Genomic DNA, 20,757 nt, shown 5'->3' on the forward strand with positions numbered 1-20,757 from the left:
GCCCTCCATGGTGGCCAGATTCCCCTGCAGACTGATTTGGGAAACTTGGCCCCCCTCTCCAGCCAGATTGAGTTGTTGCCTCCTCTGGCTCAGGCAGCAATCCTCACAGGGCCTGACAAGAGGAGCCAGTACCACCTGCACCCCCAGTTCTGGGGGTGTGATGACTTGCACAAAGTAAGTGCTCGCTGCGTGCTTATTTACTCTACCCGCCTCCACCACTCCAAGCTCCAAAGCCACCAACATCTCTGCTTTATCCATAAAACAAATTCTCAATATCACTACCTCACCAATCCAGAGTCCCCACATTCTCTCTCCTCTACGTCAGCCCCTACAACCTCAGGAAGACTGGTACTCTCAGGGATCTCCAAGTCTGATATACCCACTCCTGTCTGCTCTTGCCATGTATCCCCCCTAAGACCTGTTCTCTGCTTTCTAATCAAATCCTATCCTTCCTTCAAAATACCCCGCCAGGCCCAACTCCTCTGCTAACCTTTCTGATCCACCTTGATCAATGGGCATCCATAGTTCACATCACTGACTCTTCTTTCACCATTTCACACACAGCATTTGAGCTTATACTGTGAGCCTATAGACACTCAAGCTTTACCTGCATCCTTCTAGCAAAGCGCTGAGCACAGTCGATTAAAAAAAGAGAGAGGAAGAGTAACGACAAGACCACCAACCCACGGCTCAGAATGTGTCCAGTGCTATGCATCCTTCCACCCTTCCTCTCAACCGTCCCATGAGGGGAACGCTCCAACGATCCCTGCTCGGGCAGAGCTCAGCTCAGACGTCACCTCCAAGACACCTCCTCTCCCCCGTCATGCAATCACATACCCCGTGTGATGTTCACTGCAGCGCAAGGCACCAACAGGACAGATGGACTTATTTCTTTGTTATTTTGCTTCCTCCACCAAAACCTAATCTCTCAGCACAGAGACCTGCATGTCTTGCCTCCTGCTCTATCATCATGATCTAAAACCAGACCCGTCACACAGTGTGCTGGGACACAGCACCTGCCAAGTGACTGACTGAACAATGGAATCTTCATCTTACGGATGAAGAAACTGAAGCTGAGAGGGGATAAGATACTTGCCTGAGTCATTCAGCTACCAGAATAAGGACTAGGGGACTTCTCTGGGGGTCCAGTGGCCAAGATCTCAAATTCCCAATGCAGGGGGCCAGGGTTCGATCCTTGGTCAGGGAACTAGATCCCACATGTTGTAACTAAGAGTTCACATGCCTCAACTAAAGATCCTGCAGGCTGCAATGAAAGAAGACCCTGAGTGCTGCAACTAAGATCTGGTGCAGTCAAATAAATAAAAATAAATACTTTTTAAAAATTTTTTAAAAAAGGGATAAAGACTGAACCCAGGTCCATCTCTCGAGTTTGTGGCTTTTGCTGTGTGATTTGTCCTGCCTCTCTGGGTCTCCCTGTTTCTACTGCGCCTTCCACATAACCCACAAGTCATGCCTCCCCAGAGGTCAGCGTAAAGAGGTGTTGAGATGGTGCCCCAGGGCCCCAGTAGGAATATGCAGGAGTTGAGCACGCCTAGGAGCCCATGATCTCTTACCCCTCTCGGCCCTGCAGAGCTCAGGTGCAGACAGGTGAAGTGAGGAGGTGAGAGGACCTACCTTACAGAGCAGCTGAGAAGTGAATCAGAGAATTCATGCAAAGTGGTTCCAACAGAGAACGACCACATGAGGATGGCAGTCACAGAATTATCTTCATTACACTAACAGCATTTAATACTGGAGTGTGGATGTTACGGCATTATAGTAATGCTACAGTATCACTATCATTACAGTTACTACGCTATGCTGCTGCTAGCCCCAATACAAGTGTTCAAGTATCTTAATGAAATCTCTATTTGACAGATGCAGGCATCCTGTTTGCACATGGGACCACCTTTCTCTGCAATTCTCAGGGAATCTCCAGAGGAGCTGGACACACTGGCTTCCCCCTCTGTGTCAAATCTGGCTCCCAGCCCAGCACCTCCCTGCTTGCTTAATCACAGATAGCACGGAAAGCACATACCTCAATCTTTTTGAAGCCAGAATCCACCCAGTAAAGTAACTGGCTGAGGGGTTCAAAAGCCAAGGCTTCCACTGTCTCCAGGCCAGAATTGAAGATCACCTCCTGCCCCGAACTCCCATTCAAACAGAGGCGCTGAAGAGACAGAAGAGAAGAAGAAACACTGTGAAATGCTCACATGATCTCCAGCCAAATCGGTTCCATCGATGGGAACCTGTTTATTAAACTGGCTTGACTGGCAAGGGCGGAGATGTTTTCTATTCGCCAGTATTCCAGATGCATGAAGCCATTTTTCACTAAAAGCATTTCTTAAATGGATTACAGCTTCCTGTTTGAAGCAGGATAACTTAACAGAACCGAGTCATTTATATCTTCCTGCATGATGGTGGTGAACACTGGTCACTGAGCTACATTGTATCACAATAATGAGGTAGTGATGACCAAGATGCATGAGCCTGCTTGCTTTTAAAATAAATGAAACCGGATTGCTGTTATTTTTAAGATCCTGTGTCTGCTTTTTACAGTCCTTCCTCCCTCAGAGGCTCCAAGTCATCAGGTGCTGCCCTTGGACAGCCACTGGCAGCAGCCACTGCCTCCCCCTCCCCCACCTCCCTGTCCCCTCCTCCAATAGCCGGGCCCTGTAAAATTGCTATTGGGTTGGAAGTCCAGATAAAACTTGTTAGAATTGCTTTTATAAAAGGATTAAATAGGCAATGAAAAAAGATCAAATAGCTCTCTTTAAAATGCACGGGTCTGCAAGTATGGCCATTTATCTGGCCTGCCCAGCAATCTTTACAGCTTACTTTCTGGTTCTTGACTGTGCTCGGAATAGCTGAAGTGGATAATTACGTGAACTACAGAGAAGTCAAGAGTTACTATATCAGGGCTTGAAAAGAAGGACACAAACGAGGCAGTGGCTATGATAGGAGGGACGAAGAGGGCTACATACTTAGCCCTAAAATCTTCCCAGCAGGAAAAGGGAGACCTCACTTACAAGCAAGAATGCAGATTTGAGGGCTCCCTTTGTTTTCCCTGCAAGGACAGAGGTAGACAGGGAAAGAAAATACTAGAACAGAAAACTGGAAAGTGTCATCCATTGGCCCTGAGATAAAGCTTAAAAACCTCAAATACCCATCTCCTTAGAACACTCTGGAACAGGTTTACCAGGACTCAGCAGTCACAAGGCAGGGCCCCCACGAGCAGACCCGGGAGGACGCACCTGGATGACGTCCAAGGCCAGGTCGGACCAGTACAAGCAGTTGCGCTCATAGTCGAAGTCCAGGGCCACCGCTGACCGCAGCCCGCTGAGGGGCAGCTGCTCGGTGGCCCCCGAGGCCAGGTCGTAGCGATAGATGGACTTGCGCATGGCGTACAAGATGAACTCGTTCTCCTCTGCAGACACACAAGACAAGAGGGTGGTTCGGCCTGGGGGTGCTGGAGGGGTCCTCGCACGTCTAACCTACCTCTTTCTCACCCGTGAGCCTCAGAGCCATGGATGGCACAAGGCGTGGATCAAGTGAGAACTTAGGGATCGTGACTTAGAAGGAGGGCAAAGCAATAACATTTCTGCCTCGACTAAGTTACTCAGACATCCATGAATCTCTGCTTTTTACTGCTATTTTTTTCCCCCCAAATCTGTGTCCTCCCCTGCCCTTCATAGTAGGCATGCTCCAATATCCAGCTTCAGAGCTCAACCTAAAAGTTTTGGTCACATATGAAAATAGTCACACCACTCAGCACATTCCTCCTCATCACAGGATGGACCCCATCATGTGGCATCGTAATCTCACTGACTAGGGAACTTGAGTCACTGAAGACTTATAGCTAAGTTTTCTAATCTGTTTGCTCACCCATTCAATATCGTTTATAAAGACACAGAGCAATCATATCAACATTCTATTTTCAAAGTAATAATACATATGTTCCTGGCCACCTACAGAATGTATTACAACACAATCATCATGAAGATTCTACTTCTACTTAAATACTTACACAACATACATACTATTACCAGGAATTGTTTGATCCCAGTGACAACTGTATAATGGGCTTCCCTGGTGGGTCAGACATTAAAGAATCTGCCTGCAATGCAGGAGACCCAGGTTCAGTCCCTGGGTTGGGAAGATCCCCTGGAGAACAGAATGGCAATCCATTCCAGTATTCTTGCCAGGAGACTCTATGGACAGAGGAGCCAAGTGGGCTACAGTCCACGGGGTCGCAAAGAGTCAGAGATAACTAAACGAGTTTGAGAGAGAGAGAGAACACCTGTATAATGGAAGAACTATTAACTCAATTCTACAAATAAGAAAGCTGAGAGCAGGGGTTAAGTAACCCACGCAAGGTCACATAACTGGTAAGTGGCCGAACCAAGAACCGAACTCCAGTGGTTTGGATCCAGAGTCTAAGCTTTAACACCCAAGGCTGTCTCTTGCAATATAGGCACCAATCTCTCAAGACAGAGAAACAGAAGCTCAGAGTGCTTCAGAAACTGATTTAATGTCAGACAGCTAAGAACAGGAAGAGCTGGTGCTCTTGGTGGTCTCTCTCTTCCTCTTAGGGACCGGCCTGGAAAACATCTGGAGTTTCCCAAGAGAATGAAAATTAGCATCACACCCGCATCCATTTCTGAAGTGTCCATTGTGACAATATATTGCATCTGCAAGTGACAAATCTGGATCCCTCTGCTGCAAGCCTGCATGGTGATGGTTGTTTTGTTTTTTTTTTTCTCTTTCTCTCGTTCCATTCTTGAAACATAAGTTAGCCACCTCTGCTTTATAAAGCTCCAATATAAATAATGCACTCAAAAACTTAAATCTACCTATAATTTTTTTTTACACCAAAAGTAAATCTGCCCTCTTTTCTTTTGGTCTCACTTCAGAAGGATCTAAGCTACCACATGATAACGAATCACTCCCTTTGGTTTTCAAGAAAATCATCCCACTGTAATTCCCAGGAGACCAGGCAGTCAGATGAAAAATGCTGAGTTTGTAAAAATGCTGGAATCCCAGACGTTGTGGCAGTGCCACATGGAGTTGTGGAGACGCATTCGCAGCAGCAAGCCCTTCATCCCACCTCTCTACAACATTTAGAAACCTCACTCTGTTGCTTCGGGATTTTTTTCTTCTAACTGACAGTGTCTTTTGAGTCCAGAAACACCCACCTTAGAATGTGGTGTAGAGAAACAGACAGTATGTTGTGTGTTAGAAAAGAAATAGAATTGGTCAATCCCAGGCATCTATAAGCCCCAGCCTAGAAATGTATGTCACTGTCCTAATCTCAAAGGAAGAAAAATTTCTTCACTTTTAAAAATCCTTCCAGATGACCAGATTATCTCATCTTTGCAAACATATTATGGTTCCATGTTAGTCCTATGAAACATTTTTTCCTTTCTTGGTACATTCCTGCCTCTGCTCCATGCTTTAAAAAAAAAAAAAAATTTAGAAGGTAGCCTACCATACCCTACCACCTTCCCTGGTAGCTCAGACAGTAAAGCGTCTGCCTAGAATGAGGGAGACCAGGGTTTGAACCCTGGGTCAGGAAGATCTTCTGAAGAAGCAAATGGCAACTCATTCCAGTACTCTTGCCTGGGAAATCCCATGGATCGAGAAGCGTAGTAGGCTACAGCCATGGGGTCACAAACAGTTGGACACAACACGGCTGAGCGACTTCACTTAACTCACTACCCTACAAGGGCTTCCTAGGTGGCCAATGCAGGAGACATAAGAGGCGCAGGTTTGATTTCTAGGTCAGGTCAGGAAGATACCTTGGAGAAGGGCATGGCAATCCACTCCAGTACTGTTGCCTGGAGAATTCCATGGACAGAGGAGCCTAGCAGGCTATGGTCCATGGGGTCACTAAAGTGACTTAGCATGCATACACACTACACCACAAAGGAGATTTTTTCCACTTATTCCCTATTCTATCCTCTCCTATCAGAAGAGAAAACAGCTTTCCGACCACTTCAGACAGCTCTAAACAAACTGTTTTGTCCCTCGCTGACATCTTCAGAAATATTTATCACCAAAGTACATGCTCCAGCCCCTTATGAGCAATCACTCAAACCCTGCTCACCCAGGCCCTCATCAATAACAGCTCTCGTGAGGGGACTATATGAGTATTATCTGCTCGTTTGTGGTAATCTGCTGAAGCCGTGTTCTTTTAAAGTCTCCACGGTGAGGGATGTTAATTACTTGGGTAACGATGGAAGATTAAATTAAGGGACTAATGAGCTTAGCATGAAAAACACCAGGGTGAGCTGGCAAACAGTGAGCAAGCGAGAGCACTGCTCTTCCCCTCCCATGCAGGACGAGGTGGTTCTCTCATGATTCACGTAGTGCTGACGGCTGTTCCACTGGATGCCACCTCTGCTGAGGGAGTCTGCCCTAATCACGCACCTTTCCCAAAAGGCACAAGCAGAAGGGAGGGCTCAGAGGGAAGAGAAGCCCTATATGAATAAGACTAGAAACAGAGCAAAGAAAGAAAAGATGCCAAGAGATCAGCTCTTCATTAAGGTATCACAACTTCATGTGTGTGTGCCTGCGTGCGTGCTAAGTTGCATCAGCCGTGTCCGACCCTATGAACTGTAGCCCACCAGGTTCCTCTGTCCATGGGATTCTGCGGGCAAGAATATTGGAGTGGACTGCCAAGCCCTCCTCCAGGGGATCTTCCCAGTATATTACAAATACCTCAACATGAACCATCACCACCGTATCAGCTTGAAACATTTGGGACATGCTAGATCTTAACAGCATATTCACTTGCTCCAAGGTTTCTCCTAACGAGCCTGCATAAGGATGCATGCTCAAAGAATGGGCATGATGCTTGAGAGATGGTCAAAGGAGAGCATGGGGCTTAGAGTCTGAACTTTAGCTCTGTCACTGACCAGATATGAGACCTTAAATAAACTGTTTGACTCTCTCCTCTAAACATGCTTCTTCATATTAAAAAGAATGGAGCTAATAATAATATCTACTTCATTGGGTAGTTATAGAGATTAAATTGGTATAACACATGGAAAAGTGAACTAAAATGTGTAAAATTCCATTAAAATATCAGTCACAATTATCATTACAAAAATGAAGACAGACCACTTAGCTACTTCCCAGAAAGCCATGAGTCTGATTCTCTGACAAATGGATCAAGAAGCATGCAGAAGACCTATGGGAGTTGCTCAGCACCCCCTCGCCTAACACACAACAGTTGCCGAATAAACATCTGTCAACAAACAAACGGGATTTCCCTCCAATATCTTCCATTCCTATAAAAGCATAAGGACATAAATAAATGTCATTTAGAGACCACACTTTGGGGCAGACAGGAGCTCTGAGAGGCCTGTAATCTCCATTCTTTCTCTCCATGAAGCTGGAAGAGCCGGGAGAGATCACAGTAACATTTCAACAATGTCTCGACGAGACAAATGGGAAAAAGTACGTCTCTTACCTGCCAAGGGGCACGGCACCAGCTCTCCTTCCAGGCGCATTTCGACATCTCCTCCACTGCAGGTGTCCCCAGAAATCTTCCGATAGCTGTCACCGCCCCCCCGCCCAAAAGCAAGAAGTCAGAAACATCAAAGTGCAGTCAAGAAGGAACACGGACATTAGGGCTTATCTATTCATTTTCCTACAGAGCAAGTAGGAGGATGTTGACTCACTCTGAACTGCTTCTGTCTGTAAAGCAATTGGGCAGCCCAACATTCTGAAGCATGGTCCTACGTGGGTTTCACATATACTGCTGACCCTTGAACAACTTGAAGGTTAGGGGCACTGATACCCCTCCAACAGGTAAAAATCTGCATAACTGCTCTCTCTCCCTCAAAATCAAAGGAAGTCATAAATGACTCACCCAAAGATAGGAAACTCAGTCAGTCTGAAGAGAATTGGGACTAGAATCCTAGTTCTTTTGATTCTATGTATTGTGATATCTAATCAACCACAAACATTCCCCCACACTTAGTTAATTAAGATCTGTAAAATGAAAATACGGGTACTGTATTTATTGATTAAATTCCACCTATAAGTGGACCTGTGCATTTCAAATATGTATTGTTCCAGGGTCAACCATATCTCTTCAACATGCCACTCTGAAGACAGGCATTGGCTGAAGTTTATGACTTAAGAAGCAACTGGAATTTCAGAGAAGCTTGCAGACTTGCACTGTTTCCCCATGGGGGATGGGGTAGGGAGAAGAGTTTGTGAACAGCACAATATTAAATTTTGTGCAAGCGACCTGAAAGATGCTAATGTGGAATTCTGTCATTGAGAGTATGGAAGGAACCCAGGTGGGCCCCTACACTCTCCTTGCCAAGCAGACCTGATGTGTCCTGGACACGGCAACCATGACGTACCCTCTGGTTCTCCTGTAAGTAGAACCCACGGGACAAGGCACGGGAGGGGCGTATGAATTCCCAGAAAACTCCGGATCTGGAACACAAACCTCCAGCGACAGATCTTCACTCATCTTGAAGCCGAAGTCACTGAAAAGACAGTCGGGGCTTGTCAAGGCTGTTGGTTTACACACTTCAGGTATTTAAGCCCCTCCTGTGTGACATCTACTCTATTGCCCCACACCAGCTTCATAAATCACTTAGGGACGTCCCTGGTGATGTAGTGGTTAAGAATCCACCTTGCAAGGCAGGGGATGTGGGTTCGATCCCTGGTCTGGGAACTAGGATCCCACATGCTGCAGTGCAACCAAGCCCTTGGGCCACAACTACCGAGTCTGAGCACTGCAACTAGAGAGAGAGCCTGTGTCCTGCAACAAAGACTGCACATGTCACAACCAAGATCCAACAATGCTAAATAAACACCTAAATATATACATATTTAAGTTACTTAATGTGTCCCTTTAACAAATACTCACTTTTTCACACCAGTACATTTCAAAAAAAACTTCATATCAGAGCCATAATTGGAAAACCACTATCCACGCCATAAATAGACAAAAACGAGACAGATCATGATATCCAAAACAAAATCAATCTGCATTTTTAAGCTGGATCCAGTTCCCCACCCAGACTCTGGGTCTGCCCTCTCATTGTTAAAATGGATCAGCAGTTGTGAAAAGTCTGCTGCATCTCACCCAGTGAGACTTTCTCCTTGACACTATTGAGAGAATTAAAAGAGAAATTTAAAAGAATAGTCTTTTTTCTAAACTAAGGACTTTGCTGTTATTTAAGACCATGTCCACTTACAACTTAAAATCACCCTGGCTTCCTCCTCACGTACTTTGGGACTCAGTCCTTTAGACCAGGAGACCTCCTGCTTGTGGGGACCACATCTCTGCCACTCCCACCTGCTAGCCAGGTAAAGCCCTGGGGTAGGTAGCAGGAGTCCCAGGTCTTGTCTTGGCTCTGTCCTGTTACTGCTTGTCAATGCCTGAGCTGACAGCTCTGAAATGAGGCAGCTGTCATATGTACTTCCCGAGGTCTGGCCTAAACCATCAACTCGAAATCCAAAGGCATTTTCCAGGTTGGTGTGCTTTACCCAAAAGGTTTCATTTACTCTATTACATGTAACACCTACTACAGGGAAAGGATTAACAGGGAGATGGAAAAGTGGTTCATGTGTATATTACATCACAGTTCACACCAAACCCTCAACAGAGAATTATTCGAAGGGAGGAGTTTTATTACTGTACCGAACAGGTCCCACTTGTTAAATCAGGCAAATTTTTACAGAGTGGCTGCTTTCAACCTTTTGGGGGACTAGGCAGAGCATTAATTACTCCAATAGCCAACTACCCTTCATAAGCAGTTTCTTCAAACTGTAGGTCATAAACTAGTGAGCCTGTGAAAGCACATTGGAGGGTCTGGACCTGCTTCCTCTCCTCCCCACAAAGAACAGAAGACTGCAAAACTCATCATACTTGAAAGTAAGCCTTAGCTCACAGAACTTTTGTTTATATAGATGTATGCCTGTGTCTACATACACAAATATGTATAGGTAAAGAGGCATACCATAAAATACACTGCTTACTAGGGGCTGCAGTCAAGAGTTTGAAAACCACTCTTATTGGCAACATTGGGGAATATAAAGATGTAAAAGAAACTTTTGATGTTTTCGAACTGTGGTGCTAGAGAAGACTCTTAAAGAGTTCCTTGGACAGCAAGGAGATCAAACCAGTCAATCCTATAGGAAATCAACCCTGAATATTCATTGGAAAGACTGATGCTGAAGCTGAAGCTCCAATACTCTGGCCACCTCATGCAAAAAGCCAGCCCACTGGAAAAGACTATGATGCTGGTAAAGATTGAGGGCAGAAGAAGGGGGCGACAGAGGATGAGGTGGTTGGATGGCATCACCGACTCAGTGGACACGAGTTTGAGCAAACGCTGGGAGATGGTGAAGGACAGGGAAGCCTGGCGCGCTGCAGTCCATGGGGTCACAAAGAGGCAGACACGACTGAGTGGCTCAACAGCAGCAGCAGCAAACTACAGTCTCCTCTTTCCTATCAACAGTCCCAGGAGAAACACCCACTCCTCCTCCAAGGTTCCTACATCTTTCCACCTCCCATTACAACTGTTTGTGCACATACTGTTCCTTCTACATTCTCAGGCAATGCCTTAGATATTCCACTCAAGGATTAATGAATAAACAAACATACATATGTATGTATATTTACACACACACAAATACATATATGTGCCTGCTTGCGAAGTTGGCTCAGTCGTGTCCGACTCTCTGCCACCCCATGGACTGTAGCCCATCAGGCTCTCTGTGCATGGGATTCTCCAGGCAGGAGGACTGGAGTGGGTTGCCATGGGGTGGGTTCCATTTCCTGGGATGTTTCCGACCCAGGGATCAAACCCATGTCTCTGGTGTCTCCTGTACTGGCAGGCAGATTCTTTACCACTAGCACCACCTGGGAAGCCTACATATATATATATATATATATGCACATACACACACACACATCCTTGTTTCAGATAAAAAAACAAATTTCCTTGAAAATAGGGCTCCTAAGGAAAAGGAGTTATTCACAATGGAACCTTCAGTATGTTCCTTTCTTGGCTTGCCCTTGTGGAAATAAATCCCAGAGTAATCTATTCCTACATAAATTACTGCAGCATGCTTGGTGGGGGCAGGGGGCAGGGGGCGGGCTGGGGAGGGGGGGGTGTCACATCTCCATCACATCACACGGCTGACCCAACCAAATGGAAAAACCAACAGAAAAAGTGCCCAGCACAGCTCCTGGCTCCTAAGAGCTGCTTAGTAAACACTTGTTTCCTGTGAGCCGCTCCCTTTCCTCAGGGGAAGGCGGACGCCCCGGCCTGTTGCCCTCACTGCTGAGGGACCAGAAGAACACGCGGTCCCTGACGTGGCTGGAGAACCAACCATTCATAGTCCTCACGGGTGCAGGAGCAGTTGGACACAACCACCGGCCGGTCAAAGTCTTCTCCGTTAAAGCACGTGGCGTGGGGGGTCCTCCGCTTGAAGACAGTCTTGTGCCCCAGCAGACACTCGTTGCCCCGCTCATCAGATGGGGACCATAGCTTGTAGTCGTTCTCCGTGCAGGGGACCCCTGAGGAGGAGGAAATGTAGCATTACAGGCACGCTCACGTGGCGTTTCCTGTCCTGCCTGCCCCATGGCCCAGCCACCCACTTCCTGGGCCTCTCGCTGCTGCGCAGTGAGCGTACAGGCCCCGGAGCCGCCCTGACCCTCTCGCTGGCTGGCTCTGGGGCCAGGCAGCACCTGCCTCTAGTGTCTCCAGAAACACAGACGTCCGCCTGAGAAACCTGGGAGGGAGCAAGCCCCCCTGGTGCTCACAGTCGAAACTTCTGAAAGATTTGAGCAGATTCTGCAGTTTCCTTTAGAACTAGGTCCCCAGAGGTGTTTGTCTCTGGGGAGTTAGGTCAAGGCTGGACTCCCAAGAGGTGGCATCGCTGAGGAGTACTATTCCCTATCATATTCCCAGGACGGCATGAACACATCTGTAGCGTGGCCCATGAGCAAGAGAATCCACTATCACTGCTTGGAAGGTGCGGGACCTTCATGGAAGGAGGCAGAGAATTGGTCAGACAACCTGGACGGTCACTCCATCTACTCACATCCACTCAAAATTTAAAAAGAGTGGTTTCTACAAGAATTCCAAAGTATACCAATGTCTGTATTAGTAGTTTATATCTTTTTTATATGGGTGTCTTTGGTTAGATTAAATGCTGCCTGGAACAGATGAACTACTGTCAACTCAACGCCATCCCAATCAGCAAGCATTTATTAAACCCTTACTGACCGTAAGGCTATCAGGCCATCCAGTGGGTAGAAGATAAAGATGCACAGAGAAGGTTCTTATACCTGAAGACCTATGATCCCGTTGATGAGGGACGACACGCAAAGCGTGGCAGACACAAATCTATAATTCAAGGTGTGAAGAGTACGCGTCCGCTCTGGACACAGAGAAGAGGGCAGAGGTCTGGTTGGGTTATTAGCAGCCAAGTGCATTGGGTCCTGATCCATGAAAAGGATTTCAGCTAGCAGAAACTGAATAGGTAGCCCACAGAGCATTCCACGGCAGCTGGAATAACGTCAGCCACGGCAGAGGAGCAGAGGGCAGGGTTACGCGGGAGCAAGAAGGAAGAAGGATGCTGCAGAGGTTTACGCTCCCTGCTCCCTTACTGGCAGGTCCTGGGCCTGGGCCGGCAGACAGAAATGAGATCCCAGACAGCCGTGAGAGGACCCTGCACCATTAGTAGAGTTCACCCACCAAATGCGCCAAACTGGAACTGCTACTTTGGAAGAATGGTTTTCAAGCATTTATTCATTCACCTGTTCAGCACACTTACACCTAAACCCAGCCTGTACCCAGGACCGCACAGGAAACGAGGATACAGAGAACGCATGGCCCTGGTAAGAAGTGCCTGAGTAACTGCCTCTGGATCTCTCGTTCACTCACTGCATACGTGCTGCCTTCAGTGGATTACAGACCCTTCTGAGAGTATCTAAGCTGATGTCAGTCGGAAAGGAGATCTATTTATACATACATACGTGCTGTCTTCAGTGGATTACAGACCCTTCTGAGAGTATCTAAGCTGATGTCAATCAGAAAGGAGAAGATCTATGTATACGTACATATGTGCTGTCTTCAGTGGATTACAGACCCTTCTGAGAGTAGCTAAACTGATGTCAATCCGAAAGGAGAAGATCTATGTATACGTACAGCTGATCCACTTTGCTATACAGTGGAGACTAACACAGCATTGTAAAGTAACCATACTCCAATTTTTAAAAAAAGGTACTTCCATGAAAAGGGCCAAGGAGGCAGGCGCTTACCCAAGGCATTTGTGGCATTGACCTGGAGGATCAGCCAGCTGTGGATGTTCTCCTTGTTGGAGCCGAAGATGGTGAAGACAGTACTCTTCTCGCCAGGTTCCGTAAGGAGCCCGTACACAAACACCGGCTTCTCCGAGAAGACGAACGTGGTCCAGGTCTCCCCTTCATTGGTGCTGTACCTGCCCAGATGTAAGAAGAGGATCCGTGCAGTTAAAGTCTGGAGGCAAGACCCTGGTTTCCAGATAACAGCCACCTGTAACAGGAACCAGGGCTCCTTGGGGCAGCGGCTGATCCTGGGATAACATCAGGGAAGTTTAAGGTTGTTCTAGAAAGCACGGAAACGCTCAGAGACTGATGATGTCAATGCAAAAAGAAATAGAAGCCAGCTCCATGGGACTCCAACTGGTCAGGTTGGGACAATGTGAACTTTAAAAAAAGAGAAATGATGGTAACAGATAATACAATGAATGAAAACATGGTATGGGTCTGTACATGATAAAGAAAAAAGGGAAGAGAAGGGAAATTATTATATCACAGTACTACCTAATAATTGTTAAAAAACAATGACAGAATGAGAAAAGTGATTGTGTTGTAACCCCACTGCAACAACCAAGTCAGACAAGATTATCTCTGGATGCCAAAAACACTGGGTGAAAGAATGTTGGGGAGCAGAGCATCCACATGGTCTAAAGATACCAACTCATTCACTGCAGAAGAGGAAACGTAATTTACAGTGGATGACCAGAGTTACAAATCTTGCAAATTTAGCAGCACTCGAAGTGGGACAAGACAACCTGATGTCATGTACCTCTCGGATAAAGCACTGAGGATGACGCATCATCTAGGCAAGAGTCCATGAACTAGATGAATTGAAAATGTGGAATGTTCTATGTGACAACTGGCCTGGAATCTTCACAACATCAAGGCTATCAAAAACCAACCAAACAACCCAAGAGGCAGAGGAATTGCTACAGATTAGAAAGAGACTAAAGACAAATGTAAACCCTGACTGAATCCTTGATTGGCGGGGGGGGAATCAACAGCTACAAATAATATAGGACAACTGAGAAAATAAAACAGTCTATAAGTAATACTTATAGTAAGGCCATTATCATTGGCATTGGATGGCATCACCAATTCAATGGGGATGAACTTGGGCAAACTCCAGGAGATGGTGAAGGACAGGGAAGCCTGGCATGCTGCAGTCCATTGGGTTATGAAGAGTCGACACAACTTGGTGACTGAACAACAAAATAAGTCACACTAAGTTCATGATCATTTTCTCTGGCATGATAGCAGCATTCTGATTGTGTAGGAGAAGACCTTTATTTATTTAAGATATGAGTATTGAGCTATGAAGGGGTACAATATCTGCAACTATTTTTCAAATCATTTCCCCCTAAAAGGAGGGATGGATGGATGGAAAGATGGCAGACAGGATAAACAGATGGCAAAAGCAAAGCAAACAAAACATTAACAACCGGTGATTACATGAGGTGTAAGTGAAGGTAACGTGAGTACTTTTTTACACAACTTTTCCAACTTTTCTCATATTCTTAAAAATTAAAAGTTGGAGGAAAGTGTGTCCTGAGAAAAGGCAGACTACATCAGAAAAAGTGTGCAAGCCCTCCTGGGGACAAAAGCAGCCACGAATTCAATGTATTGATTTTAAATTAACTTTTGTATTAAAGATGAGGAGGAGGAAGAGGAGAGGAAAACGTGCCTGGTATTGGCGTCATCACCTAGCAAGCTGTTGAGAAGCTCACCATAAGAAACCTCTCAACTAGAGTGGGTTCAATTAGGGTCACAGAGCTACTGGAACTCTCCAAAATCCAATTTAAACACAGAACTTTTCTTTCACTTTTCTCAAGTTTTTGAGATTTTACTTTTACTCAGGGTCTTAATACTTGATGTAAATCTTTTTACGTCATTCAATTCAAGCACTTCCTCTTGAGATTATTAAAACTGGCACTTCTGCAAGGGGGCTACGGGTTAAACCGTGGTCATGGTGGGGGTGGAGTGGGGACAGGGTAGAGGGAACTGAGCGATCTCCTCTGCAGATCTTTCTAAGAGGAGAAATTCTCTTCCGGCTGACGTGCTTCTGGCTTAAGCTAATCTGAAGCAGATAAGGAGATAAGTTAACTTAGTCTCCTTCTTGGGACAGGGTGATGAGCTAAAGGCTTTCAAGCTCAGTCACATCTGACTCTTATTGACCCCATGGGCAGTAGCCCAACAGACTCCTCTGTCCATGAAATTTTCTAGGCTAGAATATTGGAGTGGGTTGCCACTTCCTACTCCAGGAGATCTTCCCAACCCAGGAATCGAAGCTGCTTCTCCTACGTCTCCTGAACTGCAGGCAGATTCTTTGCCACTGTGTCACCTGGGAAGCAAAGGCTCAGGAGCATCCTTAAAGCAACCTGAGCCCGCAGAGTCGGTATGTCAACCAGACACGATGGAAGCTACCCCTCTGCTCTGCGATCACAGTGGGAGTCTGTCTACTTGCACACCATGTAGATAATTCTGTTGAATAGCTCCTCGAACCCAAGATAACCTCAGGAAATGAATCAGCCCATTTCTTGAGAAGTTCCCAGCAGACTCTGACAACAACATTATTGCTGAGACTAAAAGCAGGTGCTCGGCCAAGTGCAGCTTTGTACTTAAGAATAAAGTGTGCCTTTAGAAAACAACACTTTTTCAGAATTTTGGAGAAAGGGCAGTCACATCATCAGTCCAACAGTTAAGGGAACATCTATTCTGGGCTGAATTCTGGTCTCTGAAGGAGAACTTGTGTTGGTGAAGTGAAAATGACAGGAACCTTGCAAGAAAACAAACCAAGACATCTTTATATTCCTAACAGGCATGGAAGAGGATGTAGGAAGGAAGAATTCAAAACATTCAAATAAAATACAGACATAATCTCATGGTCAAAACTCTCAAAAAGATGAGACTATATACACAATGATGATGATAATATAATATAACCAAGATACACTACAAGGGACGCAGTAGTAGAAACTCAAAACACAAATCCATGGTTCCACAGAAAGGCCCTGATGAGCTCAGACTTTTAAGCAACATATTCAAGATGAGAAAAGAGTCATATAACCAAGGGCAAAAACTTAAAGAGCCGTAGCAATCTAATTAATTTCAGCTGTAATTCTTCACACTCGTAATCTGCAGGAACAGTAACCAAACAGCTCAAGCTCAAAATAAGCCAAAGATAATGCTTCAAATTACTAAAATAATTGGCAGATTAGTGGGCAGTGGGACATGGGTTGGTTTCCCAGCAAGTTCTATAAAGAATCAGAATGGAATGGGATCATCCATCTGATGGTTAATGGTATAAACAGCAATGACAGAGAAAAGCAGAAGAGGTTAGTCAATTTCTACGTTGGATTTATCTTTATTAAGGAGAATGAACTTCAAAGTGGACAAAGCAGAAAAAAAAGGAAGTTAAAGGAAAATGAATATGAAATAAAGCACATTTGAGGGAACTGAAAGATTTAAAGGAATGATTGCAAAGTTCCTTTTAATAATCTCTAAAAAGAACCACGAGAACAGATAAAGATCTCAAAACTAGATGAGAAAAAAGTAGTTTTATTTCCCTTAAGAAAAAAGTGGTTTCAAGAATGGACTATGAAACAGCTGATTTGAGAGAACTTAGATACAAAGGAAGGTAGAGCTGGGAACACAAACAGTTTCACACACAAGTCATAACAAACGAACCCTGTTTCTTTTTCTTGGGGTTAATTCTTGATTTGAGAACAAGGTAATGATAAGGGTGTTCCTGTCTTCATAAGGATATTCGTGGCAGTGGACTGAGGGGACAGTATTGACTGGGGAGGGGCATGTGGATATTTTCTGGGGTGATGGAAAAGTTCTCCATCCTGACAAGCAACCTTCAGAATGGATTAAATGGTGTATTTAAGATAAGAGCATCTCATGGTGTGTAAAGGACATCTCAATTAAAAACATAATTTAGTAGAAGCAACCAGCTTGAGAAGGCTGTCGAAGTGTAAAAACAGTCTTAGGTTTTTATTAACAGAAATCAAGTCTCTAGGATCATGCAGTGCCAATGGGATGTGTGTCTCAGGCTGCTGGAGACAGATCGGGCCCCTCATCTTAAAACCCTGACAGTGTGAGAAGGACCCGAGAGAGAACCTACGGAGTGTAGATTCAGGATCCTACAGCACTAGAGGGAAGGAACTGGGGCAGTCTGCCATGGATGGGAGATGCTCTCCGGAGAACAGGCAGGGGTCCTCAAGCATCTGAAAGGCTTTCAGCAAAAGAGGAAATACCTGTTGGGTGCATCTCCTGGAAGCAGAGCTCAGCCCACTGCACAGAAATGGGAGTGAGGAAGATTTAGGCTCTCTCTGACCTGAGAACTTCCACTCGTAAGGGAATAGATAAATAGAGTGCATGAACACATGAACAACGAATTGTCCCAAGCTGAAATAGAAGCTTTTTATTTTTCAATTTGGCGAAGTCTCCATCACTAGAATTATTCAAGCAAAGACTGGGTGATCATCCATCACGGATAACAGGCAATTCTTGCAATGGATGGTGGAAGGTGGAACTAGAGGATGTAATGTTGCCAGATTCCTGCTGTGTATCTCCCCGTGGACATCCCACAGCCACGTCAGTTCCCCCTGTCCAAATGTGCACTCAGCCCCCTGTCCTTCCGGCCGACTCATTTTCCTTTGCTTTTCTGTGAATGATATGACAGGTCATCTTGACCTGTCACCCCTCAGCCCCTGCAAACTGTCTGGTCAAGAAGCAACTCCTACAGACTTAGTCCTGAAAATGCTTGGTCCCCATCTAAGCAACATCTCTCACCTCCAGTCTTGGTCCTTTGAAAATGCATGCTCCTGGGCTTCCCTGGTGGCTCAGAGGTAAAGAATCCATCTATCAATGCAGGGGACATGGGTTCGATCCCTGGTCTGAGAAGATCCCACATGCCTCGGAGCAACTAAGCCCGCGAACCACGACTGTTGAGCCTGTGGTCTAGAGCCCAGGAGCCGCAACCACTGAGCTCTCGAGCTCTGGAGCCTGTGCTCCTCAACAAAGCAGCCACAGCAATGAGAAGCCCAGGCACTGCAATTAGAAAGTAGCTCCCGCTCACCTCGACTAGAGGAAAGCCTATGCAGCAACAAAGACCCAGCATGGCCAAAAATAAATAATAAACAAGAAGTTGAAAACATTCACGCTCCTCAACCTTGCCAGAGCCATCTTTCTATACAAGCCATGTCATTCTCCTATTTAAAACCCTTGAAGGGACCCCATCCCTTCAAAAGCAAAGTCCAGTCTCTCTGGTAAAGCACATAAAAGTCCTGGGGGGTCCTGGCCCCTTCTCACACACCTACCTCGGGTCTCAGTCCTCACACCTCCACCCTGAGATCTACATTCTATCAACACTGAAGACTTGCACCTTCCACTGATTCATGCTGGTCTCCCCTAAAACTCTTTCTGACCCTGGGACAGTACCCCAGCATTGTTATTTACCCTTGAAGTCTCAGCCCAAGGTTCCTCTCCTCCCAGAAGCCTGCCTGGCCCTCCTTCTGTGGTTTCCCCTAGGACCCTGCCTGGCCCTCCTTCTGTGGTTTCCCCTAGGACCCTGCGCTCCCCTCTACTTTATACCTGTAACCCAGCAAGACCCCATGATGCCTCCCCCAGGCAAACCCCTCCCCCAGGTTCTCCGCTGCATCTCCTTTCTGAAATACCTACATAAGAGTGTCTGATGCACATTTCCTGAGCTGTTTTACAGATGCTAAAACCACCACCAAATGGAAGATGTTAACGACTTGATGACAATGAGCATAGCTACTGGAGCCTAAGGATGGATAATGTGAACCCCTGTGACACCACACTGTTACCTCAATATCAAGCAATCAGAGAACTCTGCAGGGCTGGTGTGTGTGTGTGTGTGTATTTTATATATATATATATATCCCAGCAAGCTCCTCTGTCCATGCAGTTCTCCAGAACTCTGCAGGGCTGGTGTGTGTGTGTGTGTGTGTGTGTGTGTGTGTGTGTGTGTGTGTGTGTGTGCAGTTCTCCAGAACTCTGCAGGGCTGGTGTGTGTGTGTGTGTGTGTGTGTGTGTGTGTGTATTTTATATATATATATATATCCCAGCAAGCTCCCTGTCTGCAGTTCTCCAGAACTCTGCAGGGCTGGTGTGTGTGTGTGTGTGTGTGTGTGTGTGTGTGTGTGTGTGTGTGTGTGTGTGTGTGTGCAGTTCTCCAGAACTCTGCAGGGCTGGTGTGTGTGTGTGTGTGTGTGTGTGTGTGTGTGTGTGTGTGTGTGTGTGTGTGTGCAGTTCTCCAGAACTCTGCAGGGCTGGTGTGTGTGTGTGTGTGTGTGTGTGTGTGTGTGTGTATTATATATATATATATATATATCCCAGCAAGCTCCTCTGTCCATGCAGTTCTCCAGAACTCTGCAGGGCTGGTGTGTGTGTGTGTGTGTGTGTGTGTGTGTGTGTGTGTGTGTGTGTGTGCAGTTCTCCAGAACTCTGCAGGGCTGGTGTGTGTGTGTGTGTGTGTGTGTGTGTGTGTGTGTGTGTGTGTGTGCAGTTCTCCAGAACTCTGCAGGGCTGGTGTGTGTGTGTGTGTGTGTGTGTGTGTGTGTGTGTATTATATATATATATATATATCCCAGCAAGCTCCTCTGTCCATGCAGTTCTCCAGGCAAGAATACTGGAGTGGGTTGCCATTTCCTAATCCAGGGATCAAACCCACATCTCTTCTCTCCTGCATTGGCAGGCAGATTCTGAACCACTAATGCCACCCGGAAAGCCCCATCTGGTCTTTACACACTGCTACATTTAAAATGGATAACCAACAAGGACCTACTGTCTAGCACAGGGAACTCTTCTCAGTGTTATGTGACAGCCTGGATGAGAAAAGACAGTGGGGGAGAACAAAATATGCATGGCTGAGTCCCTTCATCGTCCACCTGAAACTATCACAATATTGTTAATCAGCTATACTCCTACACAAAATAAAATTTTTTTAAAAATGCTCTCCTGAAACCCATCAAGGAGCTCAAGCTTTTTGAGCACTAGTTGTCCTGAACTCCTTGTCTGATGCCTTACAATAAATGCTGCTCTTTTCTTTACCACAACCCAACGTCAGTAGATGGGCGAGCAGACCCAAGTTTGGTTCAGTAACATACCTACTTATTTAATGACCTGATTTTTCAGTATCTTCTACAACAGCTACCATTTATCAGGAATAAGACCTCTTACTCACTTTTCTGCTGCTGGCAAACAGAAAGGCATTAATTACTATTTTATGTTAGAGGAAATTAAATGAAATGCATATATATATATATATATATATATTACCCGATTTATCAGTTTCTTTTTTTTTTATTGGATTTTTTTTTCCATTTATTTTTATTAGTTGGAGGCTAATTACTTTACAACATTGCAGTGGTTTTTGTCATACATTG

At 45.7% G+C, this 20,757-nt stretch overlaps 1 protein-coding gene across 2 annotated transcripts in view; it reads right to left on the reverse strand.

Annotated features, from left to right (window-relative positions):
* The window catches only part of SORL1 (sortilin related receptor 1), a 159,450-nt gene that overhangs the window by 68,592 nt on the left and 70,101 nt on the right, over window positions 1-20,757 (reverse strand). For both annotated transcript variants that reach the window (XM_070473463.1, XM_070473464.1), the window contains exons 13-18: window positions 13,304-13,482; window positions 11,368-11,554; window positions 8,379-8,507; window positions 7,475-7,560; window positions 3,255-3,427; window positions 2,039-2,170 (exon numbers count right to left, since the gene is read on the reverse strand). In XM_070473463.1, the coding sequence (XP_070329564.1) occupies window positions 2,039-2,170; window positions 3,255-3,427; window positions 7,475-7,560; window positions 8,379-8,507; window positions 11,368-11,554; window positions 13,304-13,482 (886 nt within the window). The remainder of the gene's footprint in view (window positions 1-2,038; window positions 2,171-3,254; window positions 3,428-7,474; window positions 7,561-8,378; window positions 8,508-11,367; window positions 11,555-13,303; window positions 13,483-20,757) is intronic.

Source organism: Odocoileus virginianus, chromosome 10 (assembly GCF_023699985.2).
Source record: "Odocoileus virginianus isolate 20LAN1187 ecotype Illinois chromosome 10, Ovbor_1.2, whole genome shotgun sequence".
Classification (NCBI taxonomy): Eukaryota; Metazoa; Chordata; class Mammalia; order Artiodactyla; family Cervidae; genus Odocoileus; species Odocoileus virginianus.